General features: G+C 38.6%; 1 protein-coding gene across 1 annotated transcript; it reads left to right on the forward strand.

Moving 5' to 3' along the window:
* The first annotated feature begins 12,224 nt into the window (after positions 1-12,224).
* Positions 12,225-24,263, forward strand: LOC580509 (mesenchyme-specific cell surface glycoprotein). The gene is made up of 11 exons (XM_030987691.1): positions 12,225-12,420; positions 13,974-14,192; positions 14,602-14,797; positions 15,175-15,316; positions 17,681-17,795; positions 18,148-18,321; positions 18,695-18,757; positions 19,728-19,975; positions 22,450-22,667; positions 23,551-23,660; positions 24,131-24,263. The coding sequence occupies exons 1-10, from the start codon at positions 12,225-12,227 to the stop codon at positions 23,648-23,650; spliced, it is 1,671 nt and encodes a 556-aa protein (XP_030843551.1). The 3' UTR covers positions 23,651-23,660; positions 24,131-24,263.
* The last annotated feature ends 1,110 nt before the right edge of the window (positions 24,264-25,373 follow it).

Genomic DNA, 25,373 nt, shown 5'->3' on the forward strand with positions numbered 1-25,373 from the left:
TGAGGAAGAAGTAAAGAAAAGAAGGGGGATATCAGTTTCAATTTCCCGCCAACCAGTTGCGGATCGGGATGGGGGTGGGGTAAAAGGCCTTTCCCTCCCCGCCCCCGCTAAAAAAAAGAGAGAAGGAAGGAAAAGGAAAAAAGGAGAGCTAAAAGGGACCACAAAAAGAGGAAGAAGAAAAAAAAAAAGGATGAAAAGAAAGGGAGATAGATCAGTTGCGATTAATCCGCCAGTAAACGTGTTGAGAAGGATGGGGCCGCCCTCCCCCCCCCCCCCTGGGAAAAAAGAAGGGGGGGGGAAAAGGGGGGAAAAGATTTTCTTGTTTTTGTTGAAAAAAAGTGTTCCTTTCCCACTTGTATCATAGAGAAACAACAGTTTAAGTTAAGTCTAACGTTAACGTTAATTTGTTATTAAAATGTAGAGTACAGCCCTTGGCTTAGGCCTAATTTAGGTCGTAACTGTTACTGTTTGAAAATCTAAAGTAAAATTAGACGGTTTTCATGGTTAGACCAAGTAATTGAGAAAAAAAAGTTTGCCCGTCACTGAGACCAGGTCAATCAATCTTCTAGATCCATTATAAGGGTTTAACGTTAGTAGATATAAGGTAGATGAAGGCGCGGATCCAGCGGGGGTGAGCGGGCCTTACCCCCCCCCCCCCCCTTCCGCAAAAGAGGAGAGAGAGAGAGAAGGAAAAGAGGGAAAGGAAAGAGGAGAGAAAAAGAGAAAGGGAAAGAAAGAAGAAAGAAAGAAGAGGAAGAAGAAAAGAAAAGGGGGAAGAAGGAGATCGGGGGGGGGGGGGCAAAAGGGCCTTGCCTTCCAGGCTAATGCCTCCCCCCAATAAAAAAAATAAGAGAGAAGAAAGGAAGGAAATGGAAAGAAAAAAGGGAAAAGAGGAGATAAAGGGAAGGAAAATTGAGGAAGAAGGAAATAAAAGAAGGGGGATATGAGTTGCAATTTTCCTGCCAACAAGTTGCGGATGGAGGTGGGGCAAAAGGCTTTTGCCTCCCCCGCCCCCGCTAAAAAAAAAAAGAGAGAGAAAAGAAGGAAAAGGAAAAAAGGAGAGCTAAAAGGGACCAAAAAAGAGGAAGAAGAAAAAAGGGAGAAAAGAATTTCGATGCAGTGTTCGAGCAGAATTCTGTGAGATGATGATATACTTTCTCGTAGCTTGATGTGACGAAGTGTCTCTATCCAGATATCTGTTGATAGTATTATAGAATATAGAAGCCTTAAATGACCTTCTGCTCGTAACCGACAAGTCACCGCATTAAAATTAAATTGCAAATAGTGTTCAACAACACGATGGTGGATGAAACTTTCTAATATTCGAAGATATATGACCCTGAGACCATATTGTTTCATTATTTTTTATTCAATCAATCAACGTCAAAGAATTGATTTATCATCGCTCTTCAATTTATTATTTCACCTTTTAATGTACTTTCATTCTTATGCATCACGATAGAACACTGAATTGGGATTTTTCTTTTTTTTGTTGTCAATGTTTGTTTTGATAATTTCTCCCCTTTCCTTTTCTCTGTTTATACTGATGAATTTTTCAATATTTTCTTAATCAAGGCAAAATATTATTTCATATTTCTTTATGCAAGACAGGGAGAGAGAGAGAGAGAGAGATAGAGAGAGAGAATATGTTAAGTGAGAATTATCGAGTACAACTATGAATTGCATCCTTTTCAATTATTCAATTCGCTGAAAACATTTAGAATATGAATATGATAAATCCACATAATACACCAACGCTGTTCAACGCATCCAACGCTCCAACCATAGCCCATATGCCAATGCACCATATTTATCAAATATAAAAAGATTTTTAAATGAAATTTGAAGAAAAATCAAATTTACAATGCACTGACAGGCATTTTGTTGAAATCATGAATTCTCTGTGACTGGCTTAGCACTAGTTTCTGAGGGACCAGTCACTGAAGAGGAGATAAAGGGAAGTAAAATTGAGGAAGAAGTAAAGAAAAGAAGGGGGATATCAGTTTCAATTTCCCGCCAACCAGTTGCGGATCGGGATGGGGGTGGGGCAAAAGGCCTTTCCCTCCCCCGCCCCCGCTAAAAAAAAAGAGAGAAGGAAGGAAAAGGAAAAAAGGAGAGCTAAAAGGGACCAAAAAAGAGGAACAAGAAAAAAAAAAAGGATGAAAAGAAAGGGAGATAGATCAGTTGCGATTAATCCCGCAAGTAACGTGTGGAGAAGGATGGGGCCCCGCCCCCCCCCCCCCCCTGGGAAAAAAGAAGGGGGGAAAAGGGGGGAAAGATTTTCTTGTTTTTGTTGAAAAAAAGTGTTCCTTTCCCACTTGTATCATAGAGAAACAACAGTTTAAGTTAAGTCTAACGTTAACGTTGATTTGTTATTAAAATGTAGAGTACAGCCCTTAACCTTAGCCTAATTTAGTCGTAACTGTTACTGTTTGAAAATCTAAAGTAAAATTAGACGGTTTTCATGGTTAGACCAAGTAATTGAGAAAAAAAAGTTTGCCCGTCACTGAGACCAGGTCAATCAATCTTCTAGATCCATTATAAGGGTTTAACGTTAGTAGATATAAGGTAGATGGAGGCGCGGATCCAGCGGGGGTGAGCGGGCCTTACCCCCCCCCCCCCCTTCCGCAAAAGAGAGAGAGAGAGAAGGAAAAGAGGGAAAGGGAAAGAGGAGAGAAAGGGAAAGAAAGAAGAAAGAAAGAAGAGGAAGAAGAAAGAAAAGGGGGAAGAAGGAGATCGGGGGGGGGGGCAAAAGGGCCTTGCCTTCCAGGCTAATGCCTTCCCCCAATAAAAAAAATAAGAGAGAAGAAAGGAAGGAAATGGAAAGAAAAAAGGAAAAGAGGAGATAAAGGGAAGGAAAATTGAGGAAGAAGGTAAATAAAAGAAGGGGGATATGAGTTGCAATTTTCCTGCCAACAAGTTGCGGATGGAGGTGGGGCAAAAGGCTTTTGCCTCCCCCCGCCCCCGCTAAAAAAAAAGAGAGAGAAGGAAGGAAAAGGAAAAAAGGAGAGCTAAAAGGGACCAAAAAAGAGGAAGAAGAAAAAAGGGAGAAAAGAATTTCGATGCGGTGTTCGAGCAGAATTCTGTGAGATGATGATATACTTTCTCGTAGCTTGATGTGACGAAGTGTCTCTATCCAGATATCTGTTGATAGTATTATAGAATATAGAAGCCTTAAATGACCTTCTGCTCGTAACCGACAAGTCACCGCATTAAAATTAAATTGCAAATAGTGTTCAACAACACGATGGTGGATGAAACTTTCTAATATTCGAAGATATATGACCCTGAGACCATATTGTTTCATTATTTTTTATTCAATCAATCAACGTCAAAGAATTGATTCATCATCGCTCCTCAATTCATTATTTCACCTTTTAATGTACTTCATTCTTATCATCACGAAAGAACACTGAATTGGATTCGTCAATGTTTGTTTTGATTAATTTCCTCCCCTTTCCTTTTCCCTGTTTAATACTGATATAATTTTCAATTTTCTTAATTAAGGCAAAATATTATTTTCATATTTTCTTTATGCAAGACAGGGAGAGAGAGAGAGAGAGGGGGGAGAGAGAGAGAATATGTTTATTGAGAATTATCGAGTACAATTATGAATTGTATCCTTTTCAATATTATTCAATTCGCTGAAAATATTCAGAATATGAATATGATAAATCCACATAATACACCAACGCTGTTTAACGCATCCAACGCTCCAACCATAGCCCATATGCCAATGCACCATATTTATCAAATATGAAAAGATTTTTAAATGAAATTTGAAGAAAAATCAAATTTACAATGCACTGACAGGCATTTTGTTGAAATCATGAATTCTCTGTGACTGGCTTAGCACTAGTTTCTGAGGGACCAGTCACGGAAGAGGAGATAAAGGGAAGTAAAATTGAGGAAGAAGTAAAGAAAAGAAGGGGGATATCAGTTTCAATTTTCCCGCCAACCAGTTGCGGATCGGGATGGGGGTGGGGTAAAAGGCCTTTCCCTCCCCCGCCCCCGCTAAAAAAAAAAAGAGAGAAGGAAGGAAAAGGAAAAAAGGAGAGCTAAAAGGGACCAAAAAAGAGGAAGAAGAAAAAAAAAAGGATGAAAAGAAAGGGAGATAGATCAGTTGCGATTAATCCCGCCAGTAACGTGTTGAGAAGGATGGGGCCGCCCTCCTCCCCCCCCCCCCCCCTGGGAAAAAAGAAGGGGGAAAAGGGGGGAAAGATTTTCTTGTTTTTGTTGAAAAAAAGTGTTCCTTTCCCACTTGTATCATAGAGAAACAACAGTTTAAGTTAAGTCTAACGTTAACGTTAATTTGTTATTAAAATGTAGAGTACAGCCCTTGGCCTTAGGCCTAATTTAGGTCGTAACTGTTACTGTTTGAAAATCTAAAGTAAAATTAGACGGTTTTCATGGTTAGACCAAGTAATTGAGAAAAAAAAAGTTTGCCCGTCACTGAGACCAGGTCAATCAATCTTCAAGATCCATTATAAGAATTTAACGTTAGTAGATATAAGGTAGATGAAGGCGCGGATCCAGCGGGGTCAGCGGGCCTTACCCCCCCCCCCCCCCTTCCGCAAAAGAGAGAGAGAGAGAGAAGGAAAAGAGGGAAAGGGAAAGAGGAGAGAAAGGGAAAGAAAGAAGAAAGAAAGAAGAGGAAGAAGAAAAGAAAAGGGGAAGAAGGAGATCGGGGGGGGGGGGCAAAAGGGCCTTGCCTTCCAGGCTAATGCCTCCCCCCAATAAAAAAAAATAAGAGAGAAGAAAGGAAGGAAATGGAAAGAAAAAAGGAAAAGAGGAGATAAAGGGAAGGAAAATTGAGGAAGAAGGTAAATAAAAGAAGGGGGATATGAGTTGCAATTTTCCTGCCAACAAGTTGCGGATGGAGGTGGGGCAAAAGGCTTTTGCCTCCCCCCGCCCCCGCTAAAAAAAAAGAGAGAGAAAGAAGGAAAAGGAAAAAAGGAGAGCTAAAAGGGACCAAAAAAGAGGAAGAAGAAAAAAAGGGAGAAAAGAATTTCGATGCGGTGTTCGAGCAGAATTCTGTGAGATGATGATATACTTTCTCGTAGCTTGATGTGACGAAGTGTCTCTATCCAGATATCTGTTGATAGTATTATAGAATATAGAAGCCTTAAATGACCTTCTGCTCGTAACCGACAAGTCACCGCATTAAAATTAAATTGCAAATAGTGTTCAACAACACGATGGTGGATGAAACTTTCTAATATTCGAAGATATATGACCCTGAGACCAATATTGTTTCATTATTTTTTATTCAATCAATCAACGTCAAAGAATTGATTTATCATCGCTCCTCAATTCATTATTTCACCTTTTAATGTACTTTCATTCTTATGCATCACGAAAGAACACTGAATTGGATTCGTCAATGTTTGTTTTGATTAATTTCCTCCCCTTTCCTTTTCCCTGTTTAATACTGATATAATTTTCAATTTTCTTAATTAAGGCAAAATATTATTTTCATATTTTCTTTATGCAAGACAGGGAGAGAGAGGGGGGGGGAGAGAGAGAGAATATGTTTATTGAGAATTATCGAGTACAATGATGAATTGTATCCTTTTCAATATTATTCAATTCGCTGAAAATATTCAGAATATGAATATGATAAATCCACATAATACACCAACGCTGTTTAACGCATCCAACGCTCCAACCATAGCCCATATGCCAATTCACCATATTTATCAAATATGAAAAGATTTTTAAATGAAATTTGAAGAAAAATCAAATTTACAATGCACTGACAGGCATTTTGTTGAAATCATGAATTCTCTGTGATTGGCTTAGCACTAGTTTCTGCCTTTCCCTCCCCGCCCCCACTAAAAAAATAGAGAAGGAAGGAAAAAAGGAGAGCTAAAAGGGACCAAAAAAGAGGAAGAAGAAAAAAAAAGGTCAAAAGAAGGGGAGATAGATCAGTTGCGGTTAATCCCGCCAGCAACGTGTGGAGAAGGGTGGGGGCCGAAAGTACCTTGCCTCCCCAGATGATACTCATCTGACCGTAATTTAGTGCCTAAAACCCTTGAGCCGAGTCGAGAACGGTACAGCGAATCGTCTTCTTTCTTTAATAATTTTAATGAAACGTCAAAGCTTTCGCGCTTCGCGCGGGAGGGGAGAACCGAATTCAGACAGGGATTAAGAGTCGAGAATGGTACAACAAATCGTCTTCTTCCTCTTATACTTTAATGAAACGTCAAAGCTTCCGCGCTTCGTGCAAGAGGGGGGCTGAATTTAGACAAGGATTAAGAGTCGAGAACGGTACAACGAATCGTCTTCTTTCTCTAATGATTTAATAAAATGTCAAAGCTTCCGCGCTTCGCGCGGACGGGGGGGGGGGGTAAATTGAATTCAGACGAGCATTATTTTGGAGAACGGTACAACGAAACGTCTTATTTCTATAATAATTTAATGGAACGTCAAAGCTTCCGCATATCGCGCTCGAGGGGGGAACTGAATACAGACAAGGATTACGAGTCGAGAATGGTAATACGAATCGTCTTCTTTCTCTAATACTTTAATGACACGTCAAAGCTTCCGCGCTTTGTGCAGAGGGGGGGGTAAACTGAATTCAGACGAGGATTATTTTCGAGAACGGGCAACGAATCGCCTTCTTTCACTAATGATTTAATAAAACGTCAAAGCTTCGGCGCTTTGCGGAGGAGGGAGTGGGAAAATCGCCCCTCCCTGCACCCCCCCCCCCCATTACGTCAATGCTGGTCACCATTACGTACCAATATTTGGCTCGCATAATTTCAAATTTGGACCCCCCCCCCCCCCACCCCCTAAGAAATGCTGGATCCGCGCCAGCCCGTGGTGACTTTCTCTCAATTTCTTCCCGTTCTGCACATAATGCCCTCCTCATTATTCGGAACAACTTTATTTACATGCTTTACCATATCCTTCCAAAACACAGGGGCGGATCTAGCTTTTGGCTAAGGGTGGGGGGTAACCCAAATACGATGTGGAGCATCGTCCACGAGCCGCATAGGGGCGAGGCGATTTTTGTTATTGCTATTTTGAACCTTCGTAAGTGATGTTTTCCTGGCATCTACTAACATGCGGAGCATCGTCCACGAGCCGCGAAACGGCGAGGCGATTTTTTGGTGCTATCTTGAACCCCCGTTATTGATGTTTTCCTGGCATCTACTGACATCTACTACTACATGATAGCGTTTTTTCTATACACATCACATTTTCACTAGGCAACCCAAGGGGGATCGGGGGGTTAAACCCCCTAAACCCCCTAGATCCGCCCCTGCAACATCTTTGCTGATCTTCTTCTCAATATTGATTTATTGGTCGAGTAACATTATTTGCTGGTCTTTTAGAACAACCAGGTGTCAGAGGATTCACACTTTTCATAACGAAAAACTTCTCCATGTTTCAGTCCTTGCGCGATCGTCTCCAGCTCAGCAGATTTGCTTTGCCACTGAACCATAACTGTACGCAGCGGGGGCTAGGGTAGGGGGCAGTTTCCATTCATACTAAAAAAACAAAGAAAATGCAATAAAATTTCAATAATTTATTGCATTTTTACCCTGGTCCCCAACATAAAAAAATCCTCTGTGTGCACATGCCTTGAGGCATAATGCATGGCCGCATAGAGGATTTGTTTATGTTTTTATGTCACGCAAAACACACATTGGAAAATTATTATTCAATAAAGTCTGAGAATGTATACTATTATCTAGATCTATTAGGAATAAATTGCATAAATTGGGGTAAAACGAAAATATTCCAACTATATGAGTTAAAGTGTATAAAGAGAAACTAAGAGAGAAGTTATAGACAAGTAAACGATTCTATGTCCGTGAGAGACGTAAACTCTGCATATACCTGGGCCGAATAACTGGAAAATATAATTGTCGAAGAAGGTGATACAAATAAATATAGAATGACAGCAACAACAAAAAGAAGCTATTTATCGGCTCTACATATGGAAACGGTGTATCATCCGCCCAATCTGACTTGCGTGCATATAATAAAATGAGCATTTTTGCATGAAAAAGTGAAAACCTCTTAAAAGTGTGTTTCTATCCAGCATCGGGGTGCCCGGGAGTAACTTGGGCTGAACCTTTCAAAAAGTATAATATTAACAAATAAATTGCACTTTCTCTATACTTTTGTCGAAAAAAACGTAATAACCCAGCACAATGTCGTCTCTTTTTGCATTGCTTGGAGAAGAGCTAAATAGCGAGTTTCAATCGCACTTCAGCTGCTCTTGCAAGCCCTTGTGCTATTGTGGTCAGGCGGCTTCGGGTGAGTGGCTTATGCCTCAGTCCTTTGCGCTTTTGGCTTGCGTATTGCTGCGTATTTATGGCAAGCCGTTTTAACATTTATTCCTATATCTTGATATCAAGAAATGATTTTCTGTTGTTAGCAATGGTAATTATTGATATCAAGAAATAGGAATAAATGTTAAAACGGCTTGGCATAAATACGCAACAATACGCAAGCCACATACGCAAAGGTGTGACTAAGGCATAATGAATATACTCATCGTTAGCTTTCTTCTGGTATTAAACATATTTTGATTGGTTGTATATTGTTGACAGAATTTAAATAAAAGCTTATTTCAAAAACCTTCAGCGTCTGAATTGATTTTTTTACCTGTTCCAAATGCACGCACACTAGATAAAGCCAGTGGCCCGTGACCCCTGCAATCAACATTCAACTTCTTTTATGAGACAAATCCAAGCAAAAGTTTCCATAAGTGGGTAACCTTGTCAAAGAATACTACATGTATTTCCAATCTCTTGTATATCCCATAGTATAAACTAATGCTTGATGAAAACAATGAATCACTCAATGTTTGATTTTTTTAAACGGCTAACTTTATTTTGACATGTAATGGGTCTCCACTTCTGCTACAATCTACTGCAGGAGACTGCTAGGTCCACTGCTGGATCCCGCCCTAGTCCAGCCTCTGTACCGTTTCCGTTTAGCGCACCCATCAGCTGATAAAATAACACACCCTCAACGTTGAAAGTAGACCTAGCCATTCCTCTAAATCTGGACCTCGAATACGTATGGACGGAAATTTGGGGATTGCGCGATCAGTGGTCAGATACCGCGCTGCGTGTGATGGAAGAATAAAAACAAAGAACGGCCTGAATCTGGACTAGATCCCGGCCAACCCTGCTACGTACATTGAGCAAGCTTATCAATCCTTCGGATCTAGGCCACTCAGATACACAGTGTATACTGCTATAGCATGACGTTTTTTGAGTTTCCTTGTTTTGGCCGATGTCGTTCTGTCCAGAACGAGCAATTTATTATTTTTTAAATAAAACAAAAACAAAGAGAACAGTAGCAGACACTGGACATATAGACGGATAGACAGGGACTTACATCACAATTACGTTAACAGTTACATAATACGTTTATATAGTACCCAACCAAAAACCAAAACGGGAGAGAGAGAGAAGAGAGAGAGAGAGAGAGCTATTTTGAGCACCTCGTGACTGGGGGGGGGGGGGCTGGGAGCCCCCCCCCCCCCCCCTATGATCTCGGCCGTCGCAAGTCCGATGAACACGAACATTTGCATGTTTGTAGATATTTACGTAAGCAACAAGATGGTATAATTAGTTTTTTCCTAATATGCACATTTTTCTCGTTATAGCCTAATTATTTATGCAAAATGCTAATTTTATGCATTTTACAGAAAACTCGACATATTTGTCTGTAGACTTGTGAAAAATCTTGAAAATGTATTGAATAAATGTTTCCTTCATCTCAAATTCATGATGTTACATTATTTTAATGATATCTGAAAATGCATAGGTTAATTTGCACAAATTATGAATACGCATTCATGAATATCAAATCTGGAAATAAACAGGGAAATAGAATCATTCAAAAAATTGTCAGACTCCACTTTTGAATGTTAATTGAAACTCATTATTCATATGAAACTTCTTTTCTAACACAAAATAGTTATTTTGATGTAATTAATAATGATAATTTATGCAAATTTGATGCGATTTTCAAATATTTATTTTCTTTTGTATTTTAATGTTTTTTATTTCTTATTATATCTATTGTTTTATTTCTAGTGTATTCTTTTGTTCTGGAATACATCAAGTTACATAGAGAAACATATAAAAATCAATTTGATATCAATTCATAGGAAGAAATACATCTAAACCTGTATTCACATTTCTGCTTGTACATGAATATATGCAATTATAGCATATGTTTGATGACATGCGCATACTAATTGTTATGTAACACCTTACAGGTATATCCGATTTCGCCGTAAATGGTATCAAAATGTGCGTAAGACTTGAGGGAAAACAGTCATGAAACGACAATTCAAAATTCCAAGCGGTTGCGGCGCAATCTCCGAAAACGTCGATGGGGGGGGGGGGGCCTCCCAGGCCCTCCCCCCTCCCCCTAGTACAGTAAGAGTTAAAGGATATCGTATCTCTTTGCTTGTCGTATATATCTTAATATAGTTCGTTGATTCTTTGGAGAGAGTTAATTTTCCAGGCTTAGTGGTACATTTTTATTTATTTGTCGTAGTTGTATTCTTCTCTGTCGAACTGTTTCCATTCAATAATATAATGATGTACATTTTACAATATAAACAAAGGCTATCTGGAAGTTTGCCTAGTTTGAAAAGAGTTTCGCTCAAAAGGCAACTACCGACTCTCAGTCGGTGAATTGTGCTTCCATCTCTTCTACTGTGCAAGTTGGATTCAAATGTAGCTTGGATTTTTGGTTGTATATGGTACAAAAAACGGCCTCTTGGGAATGATTCCATTGGTATTGCCAACAAAGTATACTCTTTAGAAACTACACTGACTTCCTGTAGAAAAGCGCATCATATTCAAACTCTTATCAATTACATTTAAAGCACAATACAGTTCTTCTCCTTCGTACCTGACTGATTTGCTCGAACAATACCACCCTCCCCAAACCCTCCGTTCAAGCAATCAAGCATTACTTTGTGTACCAAAGGCCAATACTATATTCTATGGGGGCAGATCTTTTGCAGTTTGTGGACCAAACAATCTTCCCAAATTCAAACAACAGACATCCACTTCTGCAACGTTCAAATCTTTACTAAAAACGCACCTCTTTGGCAATTAATTAATTAGATTAAGCTATCTTTACTTAATACGTTATTTGTTTTGACCATATTAGCTATCTTTTAATTATGTAAGTTACTTTGTTAAGTTAGTCATTTTAGTAGTTATAACATTTGTTTATTTCTCTTTGTTGATTCCTTTTATGTGATTATATTTCTCATCATTCATGCTGGTACAGCGCTTAGAGAAACATTTGATTATTATGCGCTTTATAGATATTGTTTTATCATTGTTATTATTGCCTCATCGATTTATCTTGGATTTTTGAGAGCATCTCTTTACAGCTGGAAGGAAGAACATTTTCAATATCATGTGTTATTGCTGTTTTGGCTAAGCTGTCGGCCCTCTAATTTCCTACAATGCCACATTGGGATGGATTCCACTCACAACATACACTTGTACCATTTTGTTCTGTGTTAAAGGTAATACAAAGTTTTGGGAAATTTTGAAAATTGGGTGGAAAGTGATTCTTTAAAATTTTGATATATTTGGATGCCCCTTTGGATATATTATAAGCACTAGAAATTTAGCCCCTAAAAGACTTCTGCTTTCGAGATAAATTGAATATAAAAATTTACCGGTGCTCCCAGTGAATTTTGATAAATTTCCAATAGCGCCTACGGCCGTACAATGGTAGCTGCGACCATGAAAATCTCAGAATATGTCATAGTTGTGATATATAATTTCCAAACGGGAAAAGCTAATCGGTCGATTTTAGTCACGAAACATTGTTTTATAGTTTAATTAATATCTTGACCTTGAAAGGGAGCTATACAACATAAAGAGTTTATTATGTTATTTTCATAACTTTTGACTCGATTTCAACCGCGACAACGATCACTGAATATTGTAAGATCGCATATGCTTCCAATACGTTCATTTGAACCAAATTCATGACCCCATACCTAAACGTTGTGGTACCTTTAAAGTGTTTACGATTTCCGACCCAATACTAGAAGGCTAGAAGGCCTCCGGTATGTAGCTGGACTGTAGACAATATACTAACCCGATAATATAACAAATTGTGATTTCCTCTAGCATTTGCGTTATACAAATCCATCGTCATTAAATTTATTTATTCCGATTTAGAACATGCAGAGGATACTTAAAGCACCCATGATGCTGCGAAAGGTTTCTTGCATCGCCACGTTGTTGGTCTTAATACCAGTCGTTTCTGCAGTAGTGACTCTCCGTCCAGTTTCCACCATCTACTTGCCATACAGCTATAACGGAGAAGAAGGTCTCTATGGTATTGATGCTGGAGCAGTGGAGCAGACCGGCTATGATTCTACGAACAAAATTGGTTATTCTGCAGGTATTATTCTCTGCTTTTGGCATTAGGCCAACAAAAAAAATCATTTGGTTGTCATCGATTGCTATTCTGGATTTATTGGTATTTTTCTGTGTCAATTGAAACTTCTTCCAGGAAGCCTAACATTAGATTTTTTTCTCTCTATTTAAATAAATTATAAAGGCGGGTGAAAAAAAAAAGGATAATAATTCTTCGTCGTTAGCCATGAGAATAACAATTTCTAATTCTCTCTACTAAATAATCCGAACAAAAGAATCAACCACAAGTGGTAATCAACTGATTAATATACAAATACACACAGGTGTATGTGCATTATGGTCGATGCAGCGCATGATGGTATTCAATATGGTGCTATAAATGTCTCCCCACAACCTTCACCCACGGCTGTTATCACCAAAGTGCACCCCATGCGGATAGTACCGTGCATATAGTAAAAAAAAAAATACGCAAGGTCACGTGATCCATTTTGACGCTTCTCATTGGCTATACATTCTTGAACCCATTTTATAAACGAATTTGTAATGAGTCCTGAAATTTCAATGTGTTACTGCACGTCATAGTAGTATTAAAGAGCTGCAATGGCGAAGGATTGTTGCTCAAATTCAGAAATGATTGCTTAGATTGCTTTTCCCTAAAAAATTACCATGAGACATGAAGATACATTTATTTTGATCGACAAACAAGGTATTGGTCTCGAAAAATGTCAGTAAACACCGGAACTAGCATGAATAAGTGCTTGCCTACTAAATGTGAAGGTTGATAGAAGCTTAAACTACATGCTATGATTACCCCAAGTTTACTGTAACCGTTTCTTCTTTTTTAGAAAAATACTCGCTATCATCGTTGTTATTATAAGACGGATTCTAGCATCTAAGCAATCCGATTGGTCGATTGAAATCACGTGGGCAAGCGTTAGTTTTTCCCACCGCGCAAAAGAGCTCCCATCAAAAATTGATAACACTCGCTCGATACCTGCCGATATCTCTTTCGCGTACTTAAGCCAAATTTAATTTGTGCATAAGACACCTTTACACGGTTACAAGAGTGCGCGTGCGCAGACATGGGCGCCATTTTAATTTATGGGTAAGTTAAAATGGCGCCCATGTTAATATGACGTGACCGCACAGCGCAGGTAGTGACGCAACAATACATGCGCATCTGTAAACATTGATAACGCAATGTTTACGCGCAAATTAAAATGGCTGCCTTAACTGAAAAGGGGTGTTTTGTCAAAACACTGTATCTAGATCTAGATCTAGAATATTCTAGGCCTAGTTTAGTTAGATGTAACTTAGATCGATCTAGATGTAATAGCTATCTACCGTATTCTCCAGATCTAGACTATAGTGTAAGCATGTATTGCCGATCCGTCTTTCGCTAGTGTGTTAGGGCAGTTCCAGTGCACTCAGTTTAGTCAGTGCGATATCGATAACGCACTTGTCCTGCGGGCGCGTGCATTATCCCTATGGGCACTGACTAAACTTCGTGCACTGGCCCTGCGCTAACACACACGTAAGTAACATCGCATTATTTGTATACTGTTTTCCCGAACACAGGTGATAACTACATCCACATCAATGATTGGTCGGATGTGACCACACCCACAATTCTGGAGCGTATTGCAGTCGACACGACATGTAACGATATCGAGACCTGCGGCGACTTTGTGGGATTCGTACTCGAGGGACCAAGGAAGACAGACGATGGAACTCTGCATGTTTACTCCCTCTACGACAAAGCTTCTGGAAACTGGACAAAGCTCCATGAAATATCAGGTACGATATAGATATGTACACATCTGTATATAAACTCCAAATGTGATCTATATATCAATGAAATAGTCATATCATAGTTCATCCTTTGTATGTATCATGTATGTATATAACAATATAAAGGAAATGAACTCCATATTGTCGTTAAAGGAAAGAGAAGTCAAGGGTGAGGTTTTGGAATAATAAACATTAAAAGAAACTTGATCAATGTTGATAAAACTACATGCACTGCACACGAAAACTGATATGTGGGACTACATGTCATGAGGTCTGAAAGTATGGTCTAACCATCTATTTCTTTTGGGGGGACATTTGTAATTATTGTTCCAAAATGGCATACAACGAATAAATAAGTTCCCCCTAAAAAAACTTTCTACTAGAACTTAATCTTCTCTTTCAACTTTGAATCTAGTTGGCAGCACACCTGATATGCTTCATTTCTCTCACGATTGTCGTACGATCGTCATCGCGAATGAGGGAGAAGCTGCACAGAATGCCGACCAGACAGAATTCATCAATCGAGAAGGGTCTATTTCCATCATCCGATTATCTGTTGACGGTTCCACGTTCACCTCAACTTTGATCAACTTAACACAGTTCAATGATAGGTAAAGTATAAGTGGTGGTGTTTAAGATTATGATGATGGTGGTGCGTGGTGATAATGATGATGATGATGATGATGACTGTAATGATAATCATGGTGTGGTATTGGTGAATGTGATGGTAGTGGTTGCTGTGATAGTGGTTGTGATGATGATGGTGGTGGTGGTGGTGGGGTCGGAGGTGGTGATTTTGATGATGGTGATGGTGATGATGATGGATAATGATGATAATAATGAAAACGATAAAAAATGCAGTTGGTAAAGATTAATCGATTGATTTTATGGATACTTTGTTAAGTGTTGAAATTGTAAATTAAAATTCAGTCCATGATGTTGATGGTCCATTTCACGTCCTCCAATGCTTTTGCTTTCAACCTCTTAGATCGGATGAATACGTTGCAAGAGGGGTGCGTTATCCATACCACGGAGAGTTAGACGGTGCCAATGAAACGTTCGCCCAAAATCTAGAGCCTGAATACATCACCTATAATTATGATGACACAAAAGCATTCGTCGGATTGCAAGTGAGTCCATTGCAAGATTATTGAGGACAACATCTCAAAAACAACAATCGAACAATCAAATTAACATCCACGGTGCATGGTGTTGAGAGGAAGGGGCGGATCCAGCCGGCGGCAGGGGAGGGGGCCAATTCGTGAGAAAATATTAAGGGGGGGGGGTAGTGAGCACTAATTTCTTTTCTTTTTGTTTGCTCCCGAAAATTTGAAAATCGCGCCGGCTGATAATTCGCTCAGTGGGGGGGGGGGGGGGGGGGGGGGGGGGGGTAGTGAGTACTATTTAGTTTGGGGGCCCTCGAAAATTTGAAAAATAGTTTCAAGTTTCAAGTTTCAAGTTTCAAGTTTATTTATCTTTCTTTCATAACACACATTACAAATATGTCATGAATATAAAAGAGTGAACAGAATATGGCGTTACAATAGAAAAATGAGGTGACCCTGGTTGAAAGCAAGGCTTGTGGATTTAAGGTCCCTCATGAGTAGTTCATGAGTATTTCCTAAAAGAACAAACTCGTCAGATAAGAATAATGTGTACATTTAAATGCTTACAAAACTAAACTAACTAAACAACTGATAAAATATTAAACACAAATAAGGACAATAAAATCTACTGAGTACTAAATAATGGCTATAAACAACTGGAACAGGAATATACTACGAGCAACAGGAATGAAATACAGACAAAAACTAAACAAGACAGACAGATGAATGGATGTTAGAAACGGGAGTAGAATTATGCTGACCTATATAGCAAATAATTTTCTTAAATATTGATCACAACTATAAATCTAGACGATATCGACTCAAATACAGTAACTTCAGTTTGCGCTTAAAGACATGAATACTGACCGATTGCGCTATTCTTGGTTCAAGGGAATTCCAAAACCTAGGTCCAGTGGACCCCAAAGTAGTAAGGGCAAATTGCGTTCGAACAAGAGGTAAGTGATATGCTTGCGCCTGTCGTGTGGAATAACTATGAACTTGGTTATTTTTCTTAAATATTCCAGCCAAGGCTACTGGCAGTAGACCTGCATTCAATTCATACATTAGAGCTCCTAGTTGTAAATGATAAATATCTTCAACTTTCAAAACACCACTATTATAAAAATAAAAAAAAAAAAGAACATCTGTATGCGCAAGATAGTGAGTATTACAAACAATTCGTATTACTCTTTTCTGTACCAGTAGTAATTTATCCATTTGAGATTTGAATGAGTTGCCCCAAGCTAGAACACCATAGTGCAAATATGGCAAAATTAAAGTTGCGTACAACATACGTATTCAGCGGGAACACAGATTCCAATTTATAAATTACACCAGTATTTCGTGACAATAATTTACAAAGCTTACTAATATGGTACTTCCAATTTAAATGTTCATCAATATGCAAGCCAAGAAATTTAAATGTAGATACCCTTTCAATCTCAACACCATCAAACATTACATTGCCAGGCAATATACTCAGGGAATTACTAAAGAGCATATAATTAGTTTTTTTTTAGATTTAAAGACAACTTGTTTGCATGAATCCACAAAGTCGCATTAGTCAACTCGGAGTTTACAGTCTGCAAAAGAGTTTGTGGATTTCTGTGAGAGAAAAATACACTTGAGTCATCTGCAAATAAAATGAATGATAACATCTTTGCGGAAAGTTGAAAATCGTTAATATACACAATAAACAAAAGCGGGCCTAGAAGGGATCCCTGAGGGACCCCACAAGTGACGTCCGCATATCTGAATCAATTCCATTTAAAGTAACAAACTGTTTCCTATTTGTTAAGTAGCTTCTAAACCAATCTAATGCTATTCCCCTTACACCATAATGGCACCCCCCCCCCTTTAACGGCGGGGGAGGGGCCCATCTCCACAAAAAGGTAAAATTAACGTGTTTTTACATGTTTTTTTTTTCACCAGGGGTGGTGGGCCGCCCCCCACCCCTGGATCCACCACTGTTGAGAGGGGTAGCTAAATCTGTCCAATTTTTTTTAATTTTTTAATTGCCAATAATTGCAACGGGTGTGCCTACAATTTAAAAAGCCCCATATTCGAGATTTATAGCATTAACCATACTTTTCTCCGTCACAAATCACCAATAAGAATGTTTTAATTGCTTTATTAAAAACTCGTTTTGTTATAAACAGTGTACATTCTGTTCTTTGTGGTAAACAAATTCAATAGTGTTCTTAAAACTTCTTCAAAATTGATGTAAAAAAACTGAATCGTGGACCTATCCTTAATATTGTTCTTTAAGTTAGAGTCACTTCAACTGAAGTGGTGAAAATGGTTAATTTTTATATTTTTAAATCGAACCATGTATGATCTTTGTTGTCCCCGGCATTTTTGCTTACATCAATTATGTTGCTTTTAAAGGAAAACAACGCCATCGCCGTGGTGGATCTACTGGCTGGTGAAATAGAGGACATTTACCCCCTGGGTGAAAAAAGCTGGCTCAACCTGGATCTTGATGCAAGCGACAGAGATGGTGGTAAGAAGGTCGCTTATAACTATTAACTGCTTACGTCACTCACGCAATCAAGTGATTTTTTTTATTTAATATAAATTATTCGTTTATGTTTAAAACGGTCGCAAAGCCTTTCGGGAAATCAGCCTAAGACAATTCAATAGCACTTTGCTTGACGCAGGGCTGCGTCAGTGAGTGTCACAGCTTGCAACACTTAATTTGAAATAAATATCGCTTATATAACAGGTGCAACATGGAAAGTGCAAGTGACGTTAAAACTGTAACTTAGGGGCTCAATTAGGGCATGTACTGACGTAATGTGAATGACGCTTCGTTTGGATAAATCCACGATGCGTCTGATCTTTCTTTTTAACAGGAATCATGTTCAGGAGAAACAACATCTCCAGCTTCTACCAGCCCGATGGAATCAAGTATTTTGAAGTGGACGGAGTTGGTTATATCATCACGGCCAATGAAGGCGATAGTTTTGATTACGAGCTAGGAACTGAGAAGTGGGCCGAAGATCAGAGAGGAAAGAAATTTAAAGCTGGTAAAAGTTTACATACATATATATTGTGAGGGTGTGTAATGCTAATTATGTAGGTGAGGATATACCTGTGTGTGTATGTGTGCTTGTGCGTGTGTGGCTATGTATTTATGTATATACGAGAAAATAAACAGCATTTCAGTGTCGGAATTTTGATCAACTGGATGTACATGGCCAACACTAAAATAACACATATACCTTTTTATTTCATAATTAAAATGTTAGCCATCGTGTTTTTTTAATTATTTTGTATTGTTTTATTTATTTTTGCCGTTGTTGTTGTGGTTAGAGTCTGGTATCATATTTACTGGACGTGAACATCTTCAGTACCATTAAATTCAAATGTTGATGTTTGCTACGTTTATCATGTTTATAGGGGATTTTGCAGAAACATTTGACAATGAGCTGATTGGGAAACTTGGTGACGATGATATGCTTGGTGAGTAATCAAATTCTAATATGTTTCCTTTCCTTTCCTTCCGTCTTTTCTCTTTTAAAACGTTTTATTTTTCTTTCACTCGTAGTTCCGTGGGGACCCGTACCTCGTGTCTCCCATCCCGCAGCTATGCCCGTGATATACATGTACTATTAAACACCTGTTTAACAAATGACTGATATCCTCCATGTTGGTACAACGGAATCTACCTTTACAATAGCAAAGGTCGGATGACATACAAATATAAGTTAATTCCTGTTTACATGCAGGGCTGCATGCAACGCATATTTTGTTACATAAACATCTAAATATAATTCATAGATTTCTAAATATTAAAAATATTCTCAGACCGGCTTAGCTCCACCCTAAAAAAAGGCTCCAGATCTCGTTCATCTTGAGCCATCATCTGTCAATCATTAGTAAGCTAACAAGAAACATGGGTTTGTAACTTACCTAGCTCAGCACATGCTTACAAAAAAATTGCATTCTTTCATACAAAATCTCCATATTACCTTTATTTTCCTGATGATGCTACGGCAGATCTGACATAGCAACACTTATGTTGGTATTGGATGGTCTATTGTAAACGATGATCAGCGGACATTGGCGGACTTGAGCACGATTGCCATTACAGCTCTTAAGCAGCTTAAGAAATTGGTGCCTGGGTCGAGTTTGGCAGATGAAGTTTAATATCTTGCCAAAGATCTTAAAGGGGCATGTTCCCCTATTCCAGAGGGCGCTCAAAATACGTACGCGCTGGCGGACGGCGCTATAGCTGCCTATTGACACCAACAGAATACGGTTCTTACGCAGATGGCATGTTCCGATTACTACACTGGCGGGAACGTGCCCCTTTAAGTTCTGTGACAGGGATATGAACCCGGTACGTTGTGGTACACAAGGGACACATCCACCGATAAAAATACATATACATATATTAATATTCCTCTTTCTTACCACGGGTTGTTTACAGGACGTCTAGCATTCAGCAAAGTCGACGGCTTGGACAGCTCGGGAAAATTCGAGAAGCTTTATTTCTTTGGTGCTCGAGGGTTTTCCATCTTCAGGGCCTCTGACATCACACTCGTCTATGACAGTGGTGACGAGGTAGAGAAGATGATCGCTAAGTTCTACCCCGACGTCTTTAACACCAACACCAAATCGGATGATCCAGTCATCGAATCACCGGCAGACTTGTTTGATAAACGCTCCGATAATCTGGTAGAATTTCTTTCAAAATTTTCAACCAAATGAATCTTTCTCTAACTAACTCTTTAATTAATCTTTAATTAATTTTTCTTCAATAAATTATGTTCACTTTGATGTGTATTCCATATGCATTGTAATTTGTATTTGCACTTTTTTGTTTTATTTAGTATGTAATTGTTTGTCAGTCAATTTTTTTGTTTTGTTAACGCGCTTAGAGACTTCGGTGGGAAGCGCTTTATAAGTAACGTTTTTATTATTAATATCTTTCTCTTTATTTCTATAAAGCCTAAATCTGCCTAAAGATGAAATTTGCACGACAAAGCGAGATCTTAATTCGTAATTCTTGTCAGACATCAGTTGTTTCATTGTGCATACTTGTCTGACGCACTCAATGGCTCTAACATGTCTAGTTAGCTTCTGTCATTTACATTATTTGGTAAAGTGAGGCCCTTGGTTCGATCCTTCCTCAGTCCCATCCCTGGGAAAATGTTTTGCCCACGTTTGCCCCTTTCCATCCGGATGTATTGAGTGGAAAGGCCGGGTTAATCAGAGGCGGCGGACCCGGGGGGGGGGGGGGGGCAGGTGGGCACAGTGCCCCCCCCCACTTTTTCAAGTACCCAAAAAGTGCCCCTTTTTCAATGGAAAAATTGCCCCTTTAACTTTGTAAGAAGCGCCCCTTTTTACATAAAAAGTGCCCCTATTACTTTGATATGTGCCCCTGTTAATTTTTAAAAGTGCCCCTCTCATTTCCACCTCTGATATGTGCCCCTTTTATTTTGACACGTACCTCTTTTCCCAGACAAGTTCCCAGTTTCCTTTGCAAATAGGTGTCTATTTTCCATTCTCATAAGTGCCCTTTTAATCTCTAGTAAGTGCCTCTTTTTGGATACGAGAAGCGCCCCTTTTCACTTTTGTTAAGCGCCTCCTTCACCTCTGATAATTGCCTTATTCAAATCTTAGAGGTGCCCCTTTTACTTTGACAATTTCCCCTTTTCCTTTGTAAGAAGTGCCCCTTTCCCTTTTAATAACTATCTCTTTTTAACTCGGATAAGCGCACCTTATATTTTCACATGTGCCCCCTTTCCTTTGTAATAAATGCCCCCTTTTCCTTATGATAAGTGCCCCCATTTAACAAAGAGCCCTTTTCCTTTTCATAAATGCCCCTTTTCACCTATGAAAATAGTCCTTTTTCATTCTCCTACTAGTGCTCCTTTTTTATGTCTGGTAAATGACCCTATTAAATTCTGAGAAACAATCGTTTTATTTTGACAAGTGCCCACTTTTCCTCCTGATAAGTGCTCTTTGCATCTCTAATTACACCCCCTTTTATTTTGACACGTGCCCCTTTTCCTTCCTAATAAATGCTCTTTTTTCTTCATAATTTCCGCTTTTCATAAAAGCCCCCTTTCACCTCCGATAAATGCCCCTATCAAAATCTGATCGGTGCTCCTTTTCTTTCAACAAATGCACATTTCCCTTTATTATTAGTACCCGTTTTTCATTCTCATAAGTGCCTCTTTCAAATATGGTGTTTGCCCCTTTTCAGGTGCGATAAGTGTTCCTTTTCACCTCTGATAATTAACCTTTTTTAACAATGATACGTGCCCCTTTTCCTTTCTTATGAGGAACCTTTCCCTTTTTCATAAATGCCCCTATCAAAATCTGATGGTTGTCTCTTTTCCGTTGACAAATGCCCAATTTCCATTCTCATAAGTGCCATTTCATTCCTGGTGAGTGCCCCATTTTCACCTCTGATAATAACCCTTTGTACTTTGACACGTGCTCCTTTTATTTTCTAATAAGTGTCTTATCCCTTCGATAAGTGTCCCCCTTTCCTCTCATCATTAAACGTGCCCCTAATTTCAAGCGACTAAGAGCAATATCTCCCAAAGCTCGCTCGCTCACATTTATAGATGTTATAATTATGTTACTTATCAAAGGTCTTTTCAGTTTGCTGTTTATATGAAAATGTGCTTATTTATAACCCGATGAGGATTGTTTTTTCCTCTTTGTAAGAAATAGTTTTCGCACTGTGTTCTCACCAATCTTATATTTTTCCTCGCTTGCAAATGATATTTTCGACCATCACACCCAACTGCAAGGTATGATGCTTTAAAAAGCAATATTTTATACGATGTATAATGAGAAAAAAATATTGAAATCATCCCTGATAATGTAATCAGATTATAGGGGTATATACCAATGTCTATAAATTGTTTATTTTCGCTTTGAGATTTCCCTTTGTAGGTGCCCTTTTTTCCCAGAAAGTGCCCTTTTTGGTTGGTGCCCCCCCCCCCCACTTTGGAAGTTGCTCCGCTCCCTCTGGGGTTAATAATAAGTAATTGATCAGCAGGGAGAGTAGGAGAGGTTTTTCTGGTCCCTGGGTAAACCAGAACATTTCATTAATCATTCCATATTTATATGACAGATGACTTTCTATATTCGGACTTACGTTAGTATGTCTCATAAATATACATCCTACTTAGGGTCCCGAATGTGAATCGGTGGAGATCGGCGAACTCGGTGGACGTCGTATTATTTTCATCGGCGTCGACCGCACATCGGCCATCCTCGTCTACTCTCTAGAATCTGGCGAGATCGTACCAACGTTCGAAACCGTGTACCGTGCTGGTGGTCGTAATGATACGTTCCAGAATCTTCTTGACGACCGTAACTTGGGCGACCTTGATCCTGAAGATCTCAAGTAAGGGCAGCATTTTGAACACGATCGCTAGCACTTTGCAAGAACCTGGTGTCTGTATTTTCATTTACTGCACTTTATATTTATTTTAACTAAAAATGGAAATAAACGAACGAATGAACAAACAAAGGTTGTGCAGTTATCGAAATGAAAAGAAATTCACTCTTTTGATATCAGTCTCAATGAAAAAAAATGCACTTCTCTCAGAAATTAGCATAAAGAAACTACACACATGAAGCATAAAAATCTGTTTTAAACTTTTCTGCTATTTCTCGTCATGATGGCATTTGAAGAGCAATCCATCGCTAAGAAGGATTTATAGCATGACATTTTTTTCTGGCTAGCAGAGAATGACAAAGCTCACAAATTATGTATCATCTTTATCAGAACTCAACCTTCTCTTGAAGGGATCGTCTAACAATGTTAAATCTGTGATACACGGTCCTACATGTTACCAGTGTCTGTCATATGGTGTAATATTGAAGCCCTAAACAAATCGCGCTTCAAAATGATCAAGAAGTGACTCAAAAAAGTAAAAATCTTTGAGTGACCGGTTTAACCATACTCGTTTTCCCCAATAGACTGTATGTTATGAAAACCGTTCGGCGAACGGTTTTCAAAATTTGTAATTCCAATCATTATAAAATATCTTGATAATCAGACAAGCGATCGGCTTGTAAAAGTCATGGAGTTCCTGACTGACCTTAAGGTTTATAATTATAATTGCAGCATGAGCTAGATCAAGGATTATTTTTAAAGGATCTAAGACAAAGTTACCGGATCCCTTTAAAGCTCTTAAAACTGAGTGACCAAAAAGAGATCATCAAGACAAAGAATAATCTGATTTAGAACTTGTGTTTCTTATATCGTCCATTGTTTATTCTAGATTTATCCCTGCATCCGTGAGTGTAACAGGAGTACCCATGCTGATGGTTACGAGTGCAGTCAGCGGGACTATATCTCTCTACGAGGTTTATGACGATTGATCCCCTACAGGTACGTAAGAACCCCCCCCCCCCCCCTTTCATCTCTATTCTTCTGTGCTAGGGATATTCCCACAATTCAACAGCTTTTAACCTCTTCATCTTTGTAACCTGAAATCTGGCCTGGGCTGTTCCTTACAGTAATAATGTGAGGTGGTCGAGATCTCGAGATCAAAGACAGACAGACAGACAGTCAGACAGATCCTGTGAGATGGGAGTCCTGATCTGGGACTAATTTCTACTACTCGCCAGTAGTTGGTTCCCCTTTAATATCGATCTCTTAATATAGCCCTCTACTGCTGTGTTCTCTGTCTTCTGATGCCGGCCTGTACCATTGTTATGCTAATAAATGAGGCGAATTACGGTGCACAGGTTGGGAGTGGGAGTACATAATGGACCTAGTGAATGAAGAGTAACCCAAAATCCCAACATTTCTGTTCACTCCCCTTTTGCTTATTTTACTTTCAAACATGTTTTCTTCAGACGGTGTGACTACTGAACCACCAACCACAACAGACAACAACGCCGCCATCTTGATTTCATCTCCAGTCGTCTTCTGTCTGACTCTGCTCTTTGCTTTTCTGCTTATTTAATCATAAGTTATTTTTATTACCGATTGGGCGTCAGCTCTAAAGCTTCTCGAACAACTTTTAATAAATTAGTCATTACGGGATATTAAATTGGAAATTGTTAGTGATCGAGGTGGTTAACACTTGTGTTTTCTTTTGTCATGGTTATTAGTCCTCTTCCTCCTCTTTTTCTCATCTGCCTCTCTCTCTCTCTCCCCCTTCCTATATCTATCTATCTCCATATCTCTCTCTCTCCCCATCTCTCTCCTCCTCTGCTCCCGCCCCAGCCCCCGCCCTTCACTCTCTTTTTTTAATGTCACAGGGCTATGCCGGAAACGAAGACAAGATGAGTTTCTTAAAAAACGAAGATTTAAAAGTTCTAAAAGATGTACCTTTATTTTCTCAACAATGTATTTCAGCATGGAAAAAATGTCAATGTGTTGAAAAAAAAATCATGTAATGAGGTCACTAATATTATAATGCAGCTGTAATTGGTAAACACATGTTTAAAAGAAAAAAATTATGTTTATGGTGGAAACATTGGCTAAAATCTGGAAAATTATTTATTGGGGACATTATAGACGCCGAAGGGGATGTGGATGTTAAAAGGGGACAATAATTACTTTGTATTAAAAATAATTAATTATGTGAGGTCAAATTATTTTGGAAGTGTATACCTCGTGACTGGAAAAGAAAATTAAAATGTGAAACTTGTTTGTGTTCATATGAAAAAACACGTCTTCATTATTTTGAATTGACACCAAAAGTATGTCATAATATGTCAGTTACAAAACTAACAATGTCACGAATTATATATATATAAGGTATTTGTTGATAGAACCTTTATAAATCCAAATGTTCACATTTATTGGGAATATTTTTTGGAAAAAAAATTTCCTGGGCAAATAGATGGAAATGAATTTGACAAACGTTAAGAAAAACGATTAAAACAGTTTAATTTCAAACTACTCTATAAGTAATTAGCATGTGAAGAATATCTAAACTATGTAAACTTATCTTATTACGAACATACTTGTCAGTATTTCGTTACTTGTATAATTCATTTGTTCTATTATATATTGTAATACTGTATGGTTTATATATGTCATTTAACTTGTGGATATTTAAGTGGAAAAATAAATTAAATCAAATCAAAT

Source organism: Strongylocentrotus purpuratus, unplaced genomic scaffold, assembly GCF_000002235.5.
Source record: "Strongylocentrotus purpuratus isolate Spur 01 unplaced genomic scaffold, Spur_5.0 spur5_scaffold_16, whole genome shotgun sequence".
Lineage (NCBI taxonomy): Eukaryota > Metazoa > Echinodermata > Echinoidea > Camarodonta > Strongylocentrotidae > Strongylocentrotus > Strongylocentrotus purpuratus.